This window comes from Trichosurus vulpecula, chromosome 2 (assembly GCF_011100635.1).
Source record: "Trichosurus vulpecula isolate mTriVul1 chromosome 2, mTriVul1.pri, whole genome shotgun sequence".
NCBI lineage: Eukaryota > Metazoa > Chordata > Mammalia > Diprotodontia > Phalangeridae > Trichosurus > Trichosurus vulpecula.
The window spans coordinates 346104066-346120644 of NC_050574.1; the positions used below are offsets into that span (position 1 = coordinate 346104066).

A 16579-nucleotide genomic window follows, 5' to 3' on the forward strand; every position below is an offset into this window, starting at 1 on the left:
CTGAGTTAAGGCCCGTGCATTTACTCCGGCTTTTATTTGTACGTATCAGTTTATAGGATGGGCCTCATCATTGTCTGGGGTAAAGATTAACTAAAGTTCACCAGATGCTTTTGGCTCATCAGCCAAAGGGTTTTAGGAGGGCTAAGTATTCAATCTGAACGTGTCTGTGTTCTTCTTTGCAGTTCACCTTGTCCGTCCTCTGGGATTGACAGCCCTAGGACTGATTCTCAGAGCTCCCCTTATGCGTCCAGAAAGAAGTCAAAGCAGCTGCTAACACCTCACCCCCTTCTAAAAGGCAGGACTCTTGTATTTTTCTCACAGAATGTGTTGCCTCAGAGCATTGCTAACTTTTAGGACCTTCTTTTGGCTTTTCCAAGTTGACTTTAATTTGTTGTAATTGTGAAATACTGCTCTCTTGACTCTGCTTTCTTCATTCCATATCACTTCACACAAGCCTCCCTATGCTTCACAAAATTCTTTGTTCCTTTTAGCTATTCTCTTTCCTGACTGCTCCCTAACTCCTACCTCAGAAGAGCCTTCAGGCCACAGTCTAAGATTTCAAGAAGCATTATGGTAGATAGGGAGGAGCGCTCAACTGTATTTGGAGGTATAAATCCTGAGGGTGCATCCCAGCTCTGCTCCTTTACCTCCTGTGTGATCTTGAGCAAGTATCTTCAACTGTCTTGCCTCAGTTTCCTCATCTGTAAAATGATAGGATAGATGGCCCCTAAGGTTCCTTCCAGCTCTAGAACTATGAGAATTTAATTTTAATTTGCCTGGCTGTCTTGTTCCCTTCCACCACACTGAAGGCCCTGAAGATCTCCAACCCTCTTCTCTGTAGAAGGGACAGAGGTCAGAATGATTAAGATGGAAAGGGACAGCTCTGTAGGATGACCTAAGGCTGAGAATCATATCATTGAAGATGTAATCAAACCTGTCATCAAAACACCTGGATTTGACAAGTCTCATCTTCTTTACTTACTAGCCTTGTGATTTTCCGCAGGTCAGTTAACCTCCCCCCAGAGTTCAGGAGTTTGTAGGATCTCATCAGACCAGTTCTGGTAACCCTTGGTCCCCTCAGAAACCACCGGTAAATTTGATATATCATTTTTTGGCCAAAACCACGTTTTTGTAACAAGGTTATGACTACAGAATGCTACATTTATGCAAATTAGAATACCCTCCGTACCTACGTAAATAAAAGCTGATCAAGGTTACCATCGCCCCAGGATCAACCTGTCAATCAGTTATTACGATGGTGAAAATTAGAGCCTTATAGGATTTTATGTTCTGTAAAATTTGGGGCTTCATATAGGCATTCTATGATTGTGTAGTTACTAGTTTTTGATCTTTAAACATTGTTACTGAGTTAAAACCATGCTAGGCATTGTGGGCAGTCTTTTCAATGTGATTCCTTGCCTTCCTGCCAGTCTCGGCCCATTTTGCTCTTGAGTAATCAGGAAGTATCTGGTTGGGCACTTTGGGAATACAAAAACTCTTGATATGGATTTTTTTAAAAGTATTGTTTCAAGAGTTAGCATCTTTTTAATATTTTGAGACCAGAGCAGCTTTTTAAGAGTAGCCATCTATTTTTAGCTCAAAAAAGAAAGGAAGAGAGAGCACACTATTAGAGACTTAATGCTTTTTAATGGTTCACTTTCGTCATGTCATATATTTGCTTACTCCAAAAAGTTCTTTCTCTCAGTCTGCAGCAGCATCCCCATCCCTCCTTTAGAAAAACAGGTTCTCAGTCTGCATTTATTTCTCTGTGCCTATACCGGTGTGGTATTGGCCTGTAAATCTTCCCACCATGTAGTAAAGATTTAAATTTTTGATCACCCTCAAAAGCAGAACCAGAAATGCTCTTTATACCAAGTGAGGGTTTTTTTGTTTTGTTTTTTGCTTATTTTTTAACTGGTATTGGGATTTATTCCACCTAACTTATGGCAGAACCTCATTTCTAATATTCTTTTGTTGGTGGCATGGCCAAAGAAACTGAAATCTGCTGTCAACTGGCAGAGGTGAAGAGGATCTGGAACTCCCCCCTCATACCCTGAAAGCCTAATTGATGACAGATTTCTGTTAGCAGAGCTTCTTACACACTTTACTTTTTTGGCTAGATATTTAGTAGACTGGCAAGAAGATGAGACCAACAGTCAACATCTTTCAGATGCCAGTTTTCTAAATGTCTGGTACAGTTCCATTCCCTGTACCCATCTGGGTAATCTGAAACGTAAAGTTGGATTAAAATGTAAATGTCATGACCCTGGAGTTCTCTCTCTTTCTCTCCCTCTCTCTCTCCCCCATATACACACACATATATACTTACATGTTTTAGGATCTCATCAGACGAGTTCTGGTAACCCTTCGTCCCTCCTGAAATCACTGACAGATTTTTGCTATACATATATGGACGTAGTCACTGTAATTATGTGCATATTGAGAAGAACAATTAGCAAGCTCACTAGTTGGGGATTTGAGGGATGAGGTGGGGTATAGGCTTCTACTTGTTTCTATGTGTTGTAGTTGTTTTGTTTAATTGAATCTATCTCTCTTGATCGGAGGTATTACCACATGGAAGTGTCAGGCCCAGTATGAGAAAAAGGCAGGTAAAAATCAAAGGTACTTGTGAAAACACAAATAGATTTTATTTATGCAGGACCTATAATCCAGTTGCAGACTCTTACTTTAACCATTAATGAAATTTAAACAGGAAAACAATACGCTTTTGTAATTGTTCTTCCCTAGACCAGACGTATATAGAAATGTATACGAATGTATGTTTATAACACATATGCTTATATATTATATACACAATACTTAACACCTAAGAAATCTAAAGAGAGAAATATCCCTTATAATGTAAAGTGGAAGCCTTTATTTGACATTATCCTTCAGGTATGAAATATTGAAATTCCTTGTTACTGTTTTCCAGCCATGGAGGAAAGAGCTGCCCAGAGGAGTGAACGTAAGAAAATCTTAGCAGAGATCAAGAAAAAGCAAGAAGAAGAAAAATTGGTAACAAAAATAGAAGGCTACTTGAGACGAGGAAAGGCATTTGTAGGATTTGGGGTTTTTTTCTAATGAAAAACAGCTTTGTTTACTTATCAAGCTTTTAGGACAATGATATTTAGGCTGCTTTGGAAATAAAACTTTGCTTAGAAACAAGGTAACAACATATTGGCCAAATAGAAAAGACTGCTAATTCCATTGATTTTGTTAATAATAAAATGTACTTTAGGTAGGAGGAAACTACTAAAAGAATGTTAGGAAATTTGAGGAATTTAATTTATAAGATTGCATTAGTTAGCATGTTATAGCTAAGCATACACAGGTAAAGAACTACTGATATAAGGAATTTCCTCTACCACATTCTACCTAGTAGAAGGGTGATTGCTAGACATATCATGGTGCTTTGAGCCAAGGGAGGCCTGTAATAAGAAAGCCTACGTATGTGCCAAGAAAAAAAGAACTACAATTGTAGACAAGTTTCTTAGTGAAATGAAATGATAATGATAGGCTGACAAATTTAGAATAAGTAGTAACTACACATCATTGAAAACCACAGTCTCCAAAAAATTAAAGTTGTCAGTCACCAAAAGGGAAATGGACAGGGGAATGGTGGGCATGAATAGGTTGTAGCACATTGTGAAGAATTATGGGATTGAAGAATTGTAAAGGATGTCATCAGAGGAATAAGTAACCGAAAAAGATCATTTACTGAGAGTCGCAGGAATAACAGAGGGAAGTCCTGTATGTATGACTGGCCTCCATGCAGTGTTAGTGATCTGTGGCCTCCAGCACACTAGATTTGTTTTGGAGGAATTGCCATATGGGTGACACAACAGATCTCCTTAAGTATACAGTATATAAGTCACATTCTGAAAGTCATAGGTAAATGTGTTATCCACTCTTAAAGTGGATAGTTTATGACCAAAATTTAATTGTCCATCCAAGAGCGTAAATTGAGCCTTTCTGAAAGAAATCCACTTTTGCCCCCCATCATAACATTAAACATATCACTGTTTTGCTCCATTTATATTAAGGAGGTTTCTTTTAGCTCTAAATCTTATTATAATTCTTCAAGTATGGGTTTCTCTCAGAGACCGTAGATGTCTTGGTGGAGAAGAAGCAGGGAAAAGATTTTTCCAGTCTATTAAATCCAATTTCTTCACAAAGGTCACAGGTGAAAACATGGGAATCTGGTTCCTTCTATGCATTTTTCCCTTAAATAGGCTCAACTGAAGGCTCAAGAGGTGGCACGTCAGAGAAAAGAAGCAGAAGAAAAAGAGATCCAACTTGAAAAGAGGCGAGAAGAAAAGAGACTGAAGAAAATGGTGAGTAGAAAATAGCCACCAGTAAGTATTTATTGAGGACTACTGTGTCTTCATAATCAATATGACTTACAAGCAATGAGGAACTTCAGAGAAGAACAGGATAAGAAGAGAAGAGGACTAGTTCTGTGGCAAGGGTAAAGGGTAACAGGTAGACAGCCAGAGTACTCCACTGCTATCCTCATAATGTCAGGGGGAAATGTGGAAGGCCTCAGTCAAGGACTTATTTAGGAAACATGTTTAAAGAAATATGTGACCAAAAACAGAAAGAAAGAAAGAGCTAGTCAGGTAGCAATAGTGAAGACAGAAACCATAGAGAGCTCATTGTGTTTCAACACAATGTCAGGAAATGTAAGGGAAGGCTGCCAGCACCCTGAGTGGAGCCCCTGTGGCAGATTTATGGGGGGATGTGGACAAGAGTAGAACAGCATGGGCAGGCATAGATGGATTACCATTTGAATCAATGGAGTGACCAATGAAATCACTAAGCCATTGAAGTATTGGGAGTACATTTTGTATTTGTTCACTTATGCTTGTTTGGTTGGTTGTTGTCCTTCCTTCTCGAAGAAGACCAAGATGACATCACTATGTTAGAGTCGAGTTACAATGTATCTAACTGTGGCTGATCATGAGCTCAGAATGCTCCCCCATAGGTTGGGCACAAGTAGTGCATATGAACATTTGGGGTGGATGATCTAAATTTACGCATCTCGTGTTTCTTTTGAACTACTTTTGAACTAGAGCATAGCACCTTCTTTGATGAGGGCACCTCATGCTGAGCAGTCCTGTGCCAGTGCCTCCCATGTCATGCAATCAATTCTGAAGTTCTTCAGAGAGACTTTGGGACTGTCCTTGTATCGCTTCTTCTGACCATTTTGTGAGTGCTTGCCTTATATGAGTGCTCCATAAAATAGTCTTTTAGGCAAGTATGCATTTGGCATTCGAACATCGTGGCCAGCCCATCAGAGTTGGAAAAATACATTTCTCACTTATATGCATGTTGTAGAACCCCCAGTGTAGTATAAGCTGCTTGAGAACTTTTCATTTTTGTCTTTGCATTTGCAGTACCTTGCAGCAATGCCCTGGAATGCAGTAGCCATTTAATAAATTGCTGAATTAAGTTGGATTGGAAAGTCCATATTTTTATTCTTATAGAGGTGTATCAGTTCTGTCAAGTTTTTTTTATCAGACTTGTTGTAGCTGATATATTTCTTGCAAATTTTTTTTCAAAACCTAGGTTTTTTTTCTTTTAAATTTAGCCTTTCATCTAGCACTTTTTAGTAGCATAGGTATTACTTTATTTTTTTTAATTTAAATTTATTTATTTAACATATTTGGTTTTCAGCATTGATTTTCACAACAGTTTGAATTACAAATTTTCTCCCCATTTCTACCCTCCCCCCACTCCAAGATGGCATATATTCTGGTTGCCCTGTTCCCCAGTCAGCCCTCCCCTCTATCACTCCCCTCCCCTCTCATCCCCTTTTCCCTTCCTTTCTTGTAGGGCACATAGGTATTACTTTAAATAAAACCAACCCAACTTTAACTTTTTTCCTCTTATTTTATTTTTTCTAGTTACATGTAAAATTAATTTTTAATATTTGTTTTTAAAAATTTGGAATTCCAAATTCTGTCTCCCTTCCTCCTCTCTCCCCTTCTTGAGAAGACAAGCAATTTGATATAGATTATACATATGAAGTCCTGCAAAACATATTCCCATATTAGCCATGTTGCAAAAGAAAAACAGACCAAAAAACGCTTAAAAAAATAAAGTGAAAAAGTATGCTTCAATCTTCATTCAGACTCCATCAGTTTTTTCTCTGGAGGAGGATAGCATTTTTCATAATTCAGAATTGCCTTGGATCATTGTATTGCTCAGAGTAGCTAAGACATCCACAATTGATCATCATACAATATTTCTGTCACTGTGTACAATGTTCGCCTGGTTCTGTTCATCTCATTTTGTATCATATAAGTCTTCCCAGATTTTTCTGAAAGTATCCTCTTCATGATTTCTTATAGCACAATAGTATTCCATTACATTCATATACCGCAACTTATTCAGCCATTCCCCAATTGATGGGCATTCCCTCCATTTCCAATTCTTTGCCACCACAAAAAGACTACTATAAATATTTTTGTACATAAATGTCTTATTCCCTATTCTTTGATCTCTTTGGGATACAGACCTAGTAGTGGTATTGTTAGGCTAAAGAGTTTTAAAGTCCTTTGAGCATAGCTCCAAATTGCTTCCCAGAATGGTTAGATCAGTTCACAATTCTACAGAACAGTGTATTAGTGTCCAAGTTTTTCCACATTCCCTCCAACATTTGTCATTTTCCTCTCTGTTATATAAACCAGTCTGATAGGTGTGAGTTGGTACCTCAGAATTGTTTTAATTTGCATTTAATCAATACTGATTTAAAGCATTTCTTAAATATGATAATAGATAGCTTTGATTTTATGTTCCAAAAACTATCTGGTCATATCCTGTGACCATTTATCATTTGGGGAATGACTCATATTCTTATAAATTTGACTCTGTTCTCTACATATTTGAGAAATGAGGCCTTTATCAGAAAAACTTGCTATAAAAACTTTTTCCCAGTTTGCTGGTTTCCTTCTAATGTTGGTTGCATTGGTTTTGTTTGTACAAAAACTTTTTTAATTTAATGTAATCAGAATTATCCGTTTTATATCTTATAATGCTCTCTGTCTTTTGTTTGGTCATAAATTCTTCTCTTATCCATAGATCTAACAAGTAAAATTTCCCATGCTCCCCCAATTTGCTTATGATATTCACCCTTTATATCTAAATTATGTATCTATTTTGACCTTATCTTGGTATAAACCAGCCCCTCCCTCACTCAAATCAAAGTCAACTGCAAGTCATGTCATCATTTCCCTGATGTCATGGTCCTCTTTGAGAATGAAGGACAAACACAACAACCTGATGTGAGATGTTGGTCTATACCTAGTTTCTATCAAATTACTTTCTAGCTTTCACAGCAATTTTTGTTAAATAGTGAGTTCCTCTCCAAAATCTTGGATCTTTGGGTTTATCAAACACTAGATGACTATGGTCATTTACTACTGTGTATTGTGTACCTAATCTTTTCCACTGATCCACCACTCTATATCTTAGCCAATATCAGATTGTTTTCATGATTACTTCGTTGTAGTAGTTTGAGATCTGGTACCACTAGGCCACCTTCCTTCACATTTTTTTTTCATTGATTCCCCTAATATTCTTGACCTTTTGTTCTTCGATGAGTTTTGTCATTATGTTTTCTAGCTCTAAAAAATAATTTTTGGTAGTTTGACATGACACTAAATTTAAGTAAAATTGTCATTTTTATTATATTGGGTCAGGCTACCTACGAGCAATTAAATAATTATCCAGTTGTTTAGATTTAACTTTATTTGTGTAAAAAGTATTTTTTAATTGTCTTTTATCCTGGGTTTGTCTTGGTGAGTAGACTCCCAAGTATTTTCTATTGTCTGCAGTTATTTCAAATGTCTTTTCCTGTTGGACTTTGTTGGTAATATATAGAAATACTGATGATTTATATGGGTTTATTTTATATCCTGCAACTTTTGCTGAACCAACTTTAACTTTAAAATGATATGTCATTGAAAACCTTACTACTAGTTACACTTCCAAGAGTGGTACTTCTCTAATTGTGTGCGTGCCTTGTAGGGAAGCTTCTTTGATTAATGGTTGATTGATAGATGAAGTAGTTGCAAAGCAAATGGATTTTTATCACATTGATCTTGGCCCAGTGCTTATCTTTTCCCAAACATCACTCTAGCAGAACCAAATTTTGTGCCCTAAATTAATTAATTCCTTGACCTTTTTTCCCATAATATTAAGGTCTGTGAAAGACAAATATGCAAAAGAAATCTTCATTTGCTTGTGATGTTTGCTGAATAATTGAGACTAGAGAAAACCCTATATAGCTATATAGCTTTTTGGCCAAACTGACTCATGTTCTATGAGTATTCCTTAGATCTACCATCTTAGTGCAGAAAACCTTTTTACCTTCCTACAATGGTATGATACTGCTTCTGCTGGAACCCATGAAGTTCATGTTGACAAACCAGTATCAATTATAATTTGGAAGACATTAAGTGAACAAGGTCAGATTTTGGTGTCTAAATGAAGGGGGAGTAAATGGTTTTTTCTATTCCCTTGGTGCCTTTTAGAAGTAAATGAATGTTATAAAGTGAAGAAAAGAGCCTCAAAATGCTTCCCTAATCATTGTATCCCAATTGCCATCTGCCCAGGTGAAAATCATTGTCCCTGGCTACTTTTCCAGTTCAAGCTAACCCTTCACCCTCTTGTGCCCCATGCACCTGCTGTATCTGCTCAAGAGTCAGCCTCTGTTGTTAATCTTTATTCTAGAACTTTTGTCACACTCCATCTTCTAGTGATCACATATCATCCTTAGTCCCTGTCTCCAGTGTTGGATGCTCTTTCTCTTATGATGTCCCCAGGAGGAGGAGTCAGCATACTCCTTACTCCATTTGGCCATCTCTAGATCTTGTCTTGGTTGTTTTTCGTCACTCATTAACTTCTTTACAATTCACTCAATCCTTCTATGTAATGATCTAATCATTACTCCTGTTGCTGCCATCTGTTTGCCTCCAAGTCACCTTTGGTCACACTCTTCCTCTCCATGTCAGCACACCCCTAAAAAAATCCCAATCTTCATATCCTTCTTCAGCTTCTATGAACTGCATCTGGGATGTGCCAGGGCTCTGGCAATTGTTAAATTTTCAGTGTGAGCATTTACATCTCAGAAATCAGCAAACTACAAATCAGGGCTTTATTTATTATTTTGTTGATTATCTAGACTTAAGATAGTGATGGGAGAAATGTTAATAATTGAAGATTAAACTAAAAACTATGTTGGGCACACTTTGGGGAGGGTGGAGCCAATTATTAAACATTTACTAGCACATCTTAACTCTAACTCAGCCACCCATGAGAATAATCACACTTTTGATCTCACCATTAGCCATAATTGATACTTCTATGATTTTAAACTATAAGACTATCCCTCTCTATTCTATTCTCCTGTGATTATGTCTTTCTCTCTGTCTTATTTCTTCTTCTTACTAGTCCCTCCCTCCTTCTCTGTTCTTCCAGTCTGTCACCTCTGCTCTGCTCTGATCTCTCTCACCTCACTTTATCTCCTAGTTCTCCTCCATGCTTGACTACTTCCTCTCTAGTCTCCTTTGCTATCCCCTTAAGCATACCACAAGTCTCCATTCTGAACCCTCTTCTCTTTCCATAGTGTCTTCCCTGTTGAGGTCATCCAGCTGTGTGGATTGATGACCCCCAGATCCAGATATCCAGCCCTAATCTCCATTTTTTTAATTCTAGTATCACAGCACCTTCACCATCCACATGCCAGATAGCATTATCTGGATGTCCCAGGGGCATTCCAAACTCAACATGTCTAAAACAAAACTGCTCATCTCTCCCTTCCTCACTAAACTCACCTTATCTCCATACATAGCAGTTTATTTTAAGGGCATCACCATCATCTCAATCACCCTAGTTTGTAACCTCAGGATCATCTCTGACTCTTCTCTTCTCCTCGCCCTCTGTATCCAATCAGTTGCTAAGTTCTATAGATTCGACTTTTACATCTCTCTTATACATATGCCTAGCCCTCCTCCATTCACATGGGCATTACCCTAATTCAGAGCCTCATCATTCCTTACCTTGATTATTGTGACAGCTTCTGAACTGATCTCTCCCGTTTCCAGCCCATCCTTCACATAGCTGCTAAAATAATCTTCCTAATTATGCCCAAAGGGCTATAAAACTGTGAATATACCCTTTGATCCAGCAATACCACTACTAGGTCTGTATCCCAAAGAGATCATAAAATAGAGAAAAGGACCCACATGTACAAAAATATTTATAGCAGCTCTTTTTGTGGTGGCCAAGAATTGGAAATTGAGGGGATGGATGACCATCAACTGGGGAATGGCTGAACAAGTCGTGGTATATGAATGTAATGGAATACTGTTGTGCTATAAGAAATGATGAGCAGGCAGATTTTAGAAAAACCTGGAAAGATTTACAGGAGCTGATGCAAGGTGAAGTGAGCAGAACCAGAACATTGTATACAATAACAACAATACTGTGCAATGATCGACTTTGATAGACTTAGCTCTTCTCAGCAATACAACGATCTAAGACAATTCCAAAAGACTCATGATGGAAAATGCCATCCACTTCTTTTTTTTTTCCTTTCTTGTGGTTTTTCTCTTTTGTTCTGATTCTTTCACAACACGACTAATGTGGAAATATGTTTAATATGATTGTACATTTATAGCCTATATCAGATTGCCTGCCCTGTTGGGGAGGGGAGAAGAGAGGAAGGGAAGGAGGGGAAAAAATTTGGAACTACAAATCTTTTAAAAGTGAATGTTGAAATCTATCTTCACATATAATTGTAAAAAATAAAATACTGTTAAGCAGAAAAATAGAATAAAATAATCTTCCTAAAGCACTGATTGGACCATATAACCTCCCAGTTCAGAAGCCTTCCATAGCTTTACTGCATGACCTCTAGGGTAAATTCCAACTCCTCAGCTTGGCACCTCAGGGTTGCTACAGCCGCCCATCTCACCTTCAAAACCTTATTTCGTATTGTTCCTCTTCATGCATTTTACCCTCTAATCAAGCTGTGCTGCTTGCTTCTCAGACTTCTCATTCTGCATTTCACTCCCATGCATTCACACAAGTCACCCCTCATGTTTGTAATGTGTTCCACACTTAACTGACTTTGAGAATCCTTGTCTTCCTCCAAGTCTCAACTCCAGTACCCCCTCTGATGTGAACTTTGCCCTGATTTCCCCTCACACCTCCCAGTACTCTCTTCTTCTAATGATTTTTCTTTATAAATTTGTGTATATCTGTATATTTACTATACATAATAAAATGTAAAGTCCTTGAAGGTAGGGACTATTTCATTTTTGTCTTTGATACTCCGCAATTAACCCAGTATCTTGTACATAGTAATAAAGCTTAATAAAGCTTTGTTGAATTAAATTGAAAATATAAGACAAGGAGCAAAATAAGATGGCATTTCTTCTTAACCTTTAGCTAATCAGAAAATTTAATTGATCCTCAGATAACCATAAAACTTAGTTAATCAGAATATCCCGTTCCACAAGCAATCCGGCTAAGTAAAGTTTGGGGCTAAAATGCGTTCAGCTTTTCTGTTGCACCCGCTATATAAATAAATACACAGCATTGTTACAGCTGCTAACCTTTTCTCACGGGATCCTAGTCAACAGCTTGTGCCAGATGGACAGGTTAAAAGCCTCAAGTCATAATTAATTAAACTCTGAGACATGAAATCCACATCAGTGGTGTTTCCTTTGGTAGATTTTACTTTCACGCTAGGCATGCAAACGTAGGATTCTTCACACTTCCCAGCCTACCCTCCAAAGTCAAACAGTACAAGTACTTCTGTGTACTACACTTAATTCAGAAACATCTCTATCTAGAATGGCATACTTAAATATAGGTGGCTAGGTGGTACAATAGATAGCGTTATGGGACTTGGAGTCAGAAATCCTGCCTGAGTCACTAAGTAGCTTTGACCCTGGGCAAGTCACTTAACCTCTGTCTGCCTGAGTTTCTTCGCCAGTAAATTGAGGGTAATAGTAACACCTGCCTCCCAGGCAGGGTGTGCTAGAGCCAGCTCCCACCCATTAGGGAGCTGATTATGGAATATTCAGTGTGAGCATTTACACCTCAGAGATCAGCAAACACTACAAATCAGGGCTTGATTTATTGTTTTGTTGACTGTCTAGACCTAAGAAAGTGACAGAGAAAAAGTTAATAATACCTATTAAACTTAAAAGTGCGTCAAGAGTACATTTTTTCCTCCCAGGAAACCAACCGAATGATTTACCAGCATACCCCTGCTCACGAGGTTGTTGTGAGAGTGAAATTAGATAATGTATTTAACGCATTTAGCAAATTTTCAAGTGCTATGAAATGCTATTTTTATTATTACTACTACCATGCTCTAATGTTATTAGTGTTAATAATAATTACTGTTATTAATGTTACTACTGTGCTCTATCATCATGCCAGCCTCCTTGAGAAGGGAACTTGTTCATTTGAACAAAGGTGGCTTTTCCATTCGATGCTCACAGCATTATAATCCTCCCTTACTCTCTCCAGGGAATGAGTTATACAGACAGGCATTGGGGATGTGCGCCACAGGCATTGGGACGTTTGGTGTTGTCACTGAGACTCCTGCTTCCCCTGAAGGCCTTGTTGTTTCTGGCAGATTCCCCTTTATTGCTCTAGCTTTGTTCTCTTTGTAGATAAAGAAACTTAAGTTTATCCAGCTTTCCCGCTCCCTCCTCCCTCCACCCCATCTTCTTGTTTAAAAGGAGAGACCACTGTAGGCCTTTCCAGATGGAATCTGACTCTCATCTACTCCAGTCCGACAAGTGCAGCTACTAGAAGACGGCTCTGAGGGGAGCGTGTTTGGCCTCTCGGCTTGCTAGCCTCACTTTATTTCATCTTATGGCCTCACAGAATGCAGAATACACACTCCTCCTCCCCACTGTTTTCAGAGCTCGCCAGAGTGGTTCTGATGGGAGGCTGGAGCTGACCAGGGCTCTTTGTTCCCTCGTCCCCTGCAGGGAGTCATGTTCCTCATTCCCCTTTTATCGCTCAGATGCAGAGGGGAGGACTTAGGCGAGTCCTAACCTGCCAGCCCTCTCTAACCAAAGGCCAAGTGTGAGGAGTGAGATAGTAGGAGCCAGGATCCCCTTGATCGTTGAGCTTCTGCCACTGGGTCAGGCGCTGGGGAAGCTTTTGTTCTTGTCTCCACTGGTGCCACCCGCAGGGGCAGCCCAGGGGCTCAGGACTCTGACTGGCTTGTGTCATTCACTGTGGGCACTTTTTGTCCTTAAGGGTTTTTTTAGAGGCTGTTTTCAGCAAGGAAGAATAGAAAGGAAGGGCTGGTCTCTCCGCAGGCCTTGTGGTGGCATTTGACTATCTGCCTATGGGCCCTTTACCAGGAATGATCAAATGCTGCCCATGCTGCCTGTCATTCAGAAAGGATGCCCGTGGGCCTAGTGTCCCGAGGGTCCTGCATGCACGCGCGCGCGCGTGCGTGTGTGTGTGTGTGTGTGTGTGTGTGTGTGTGTGTGTGTGTGTGTGTGTATGAGCTTGCTCAGGCTCCAGTAGGAGCAAAGCCTGTGCCCCCTGGTGGAGGCCAAGGGGGGAGGGGAGGGCTGAGGCCTATGCAAATATCACCCTGCCCCAGCTGCCTTCCTGGCTCTGAGGAAGCCACTGGGGGGAGTGAGGGAGAACGAGAGAAAAGCCTGTCCATCCAGAGCTACCCAGAAGGCCTCCCAGGTGACCAGGGACCCCTCCCCACTGTCCCTGGTGTGGCCAGACAGGGCAAGGGTGGACCCCCCCTCCTTTTCAAGGCCTCTTGCTCCCTGCTGGGGGGTGGGTGAGCCTACCACTGGGCCACACTGATCTCTGGGAGTGAAAGAAAGCCGGGTGCCCAGACCTCCTCCCTGCTGGGGGCCAGCCTGTCCCCTCCATGGCCACACTAAAGTCTTGGGGTCCCTTCTTTCCCCAGAGAGAGCTAGAGAAGCAGAGGAGAGCAGAGAGGAACCAGCAGCTCCAGGCCAAGGCCAAGGACCATTACAAGCGGGCCCTACTGCGGGGGAAGGGCCTGGAGCCCTGGAAGAGACTCCTGAGTCAGAGCAGGTACAACATGGAGGTGAGAGGACCCCTCCCCAAACCCCCAGGCAGCCCCCACCTCCCCCTCAGCCAGCAGGCCCCCTCTGGAACAGGGCTCCTCACAGGGTTCCAGACATCATTGTTACAGAGGCTGGGAACTCAGATAGGGAAAAACCATGGATGGATGGATAGGTAGGTGGATAGAAAAATAGATAGATGATGGACAGATAAATAGATAGATAGATAGATGTAGATGATAGACAGACAGATGATAGATGTAGATGATAGACATAGATGATGGATAGATAGACAGAGTTAGATGATAGATGATGGATACATAGGTAGGTAGATAGATAGATGATAGACAGACAGATAGATGATGGGTAGATTGATAGATGATAGACAGACAGATGATGGATAGATAGGTAGATAGATGATAGATAGATGATGGATAGATAGAGATAGATGATAGACAGATGGATAGATAGATGATAGATGATGGATAGATAAGTAGATAGAGAGATGGATGGATAGATGATGGATAGATTGATAGATGGATGGATGGATAGATAAATAGATAGAGGTAGATGATAGACAGACAGATAGATGATGGATACATAGGTAGGTAGATAGATGATAGACAGACAGGTAAATGATGGGTAGATCATAGATAGATGATAGACAGACAGATGATGGATAGCTAGGTAGATAGATAGATAGATGATAGATAGCTGATGGATAGATAGATAGAGATAGATGATAGACAGATGGATAGATAGATGATAGATGATGGATAGATAAATAGAGAGATGGATGGATAGATGATGGATAGATTGATAGAGAGATGGATGGATGAATAGATAGATAGATAGATAGATAGATAGATAGATAGATAGATAGAGGTAGATGATAGATGATGGATACATAGGTAGGTAGATAGATAGATGATAGACAGACAGATGATGGGTAGATTGATAGATGATAGACAGACAGATGATGGATAGATAGGTAGATAGATGATAGACAGATGATGGATGGATAGATAGAGATAGATGATAGATGGATAGATAGATGATAGATGATAGATGATGGATAGATAAGTAGATAGAGAGATGGATGGATAGATGATGGATAGATTGATAGAGAGATGGATGGATGGATGGATAGATAGATAAATAGATAGAGGTAGATGATAGACAGACAGATAGATGATGGATACATAGGTAGGTAGGTAGATAGATAGATAGATGATAGACAGACAGATGATGGGTAGATCTATAGATAGATGATAGATGATGGTTAGATAGGTAGATAGATGATAGACAGATAAATGATGGATAGATAGAGATACATGATAGACAGATGGATAGATAGATAATAGATGATGATAGATGATGGATAGATAGGTAGATAGATGGATGGATAGATAGATGATGGATAGATTGACAGAAAGATGGATGGATGGATAGATAGATAGGTAGATAGATAAATGATGGCTACATAGATATATAGGTAGGTAGGTAGGTAGGTAGGCAGATAGAGCTAGATAAATAGGCAGATAGATAGATGACTGATAGATACAGACACACAGATAGATGATAGAACAGATGGATTCAGATAGATGATAGATTGATAGAGATAGATAGATGTCAAACAGATAGATGATAGAGACAGAAATGGGTAGATAGGTAGATAGATGATACATAAAGTAGATGAAGGCATACCCACAGATAGACAGATATATGATAGATTGACAGAGACAGATACATACAGATAGGTAGACAGATAGATATAGATAGATTATAGAAACAGATACAGACAGATTGATACAGATATATAGATGATAGAACAATAGAAATAGATGATAGCTATAGATTTTGTGATATATATTTTTTCTCATCTAAGTTCCCATCCATGACACATTAAAAAAGATTTAAGTACTCTTGGTCTAGAATATCTTTCTACATGGATCAATGTAAACTCTTGATCAGGAGAGCTTATCCTTTTTCATGTGTGTCATGGACTCCTCTGGCAGTCTGGTGAAGCATATGGAGCCCTTCTCAGAATAATATTTTTTAAAATTCAGAATTGAAGAAAATGCTAAATTTCAGTTAGAGGTTAGTGAAAATAAAAATATATCTGTATGTGTGTGCTCTACACAAATGAAGATAGAGCTGTGTGTGTGTATATATATATATATATATACACACACACAGCTCTATCTTCATTGATATATTTTATGTATCTTTATTTGATTGATATATATACACATATATATTTGCTAAGCTCTAACTGAAATGTATATATAGATACATTTTTATTTTTGCTAACATCTAACTGAAATTTATATTTATGTACATATATACATACACAGATACATATCTGTATACATATAGATATATCTGTGTGTAAATATATACATACATTTCTGTTATAGATAATTTCAGTTATATATATATATACAGATATATAAATATGCACATACAGAGTCTTTATTTTT

At 39.0% G+C, this 16579-nt stretch overlaps 1 protein-coding gene across 1 annotated transcript in view; it reads left to right on the forward strand.

Moving 5' to 3' along the window:
• Positions 1-16579, forward strand: part of CCDC191 (coiled-coil domain containing 191) — a 108973-nt gene that overhangs the window by 75854 nt on the left and 16540 nt on the right. The window contains exons 11-14 of the mRNA XM_036745835.1: positions 183-295; positions 2936-3018; positions 4236-4337; positions 13976-14119. Of these exons, the coding sequence (XP_036601730.1) occupies positions 183-295; positions 2936-3018; positions 4236-4337; positions 13976-14119 (442 nt within the window). The remainder of the gene's footprint in view (positions 1-182; positions 296-2935; positions 3019-4235; positions 4338-13975; positions 14120-16579) is intronic.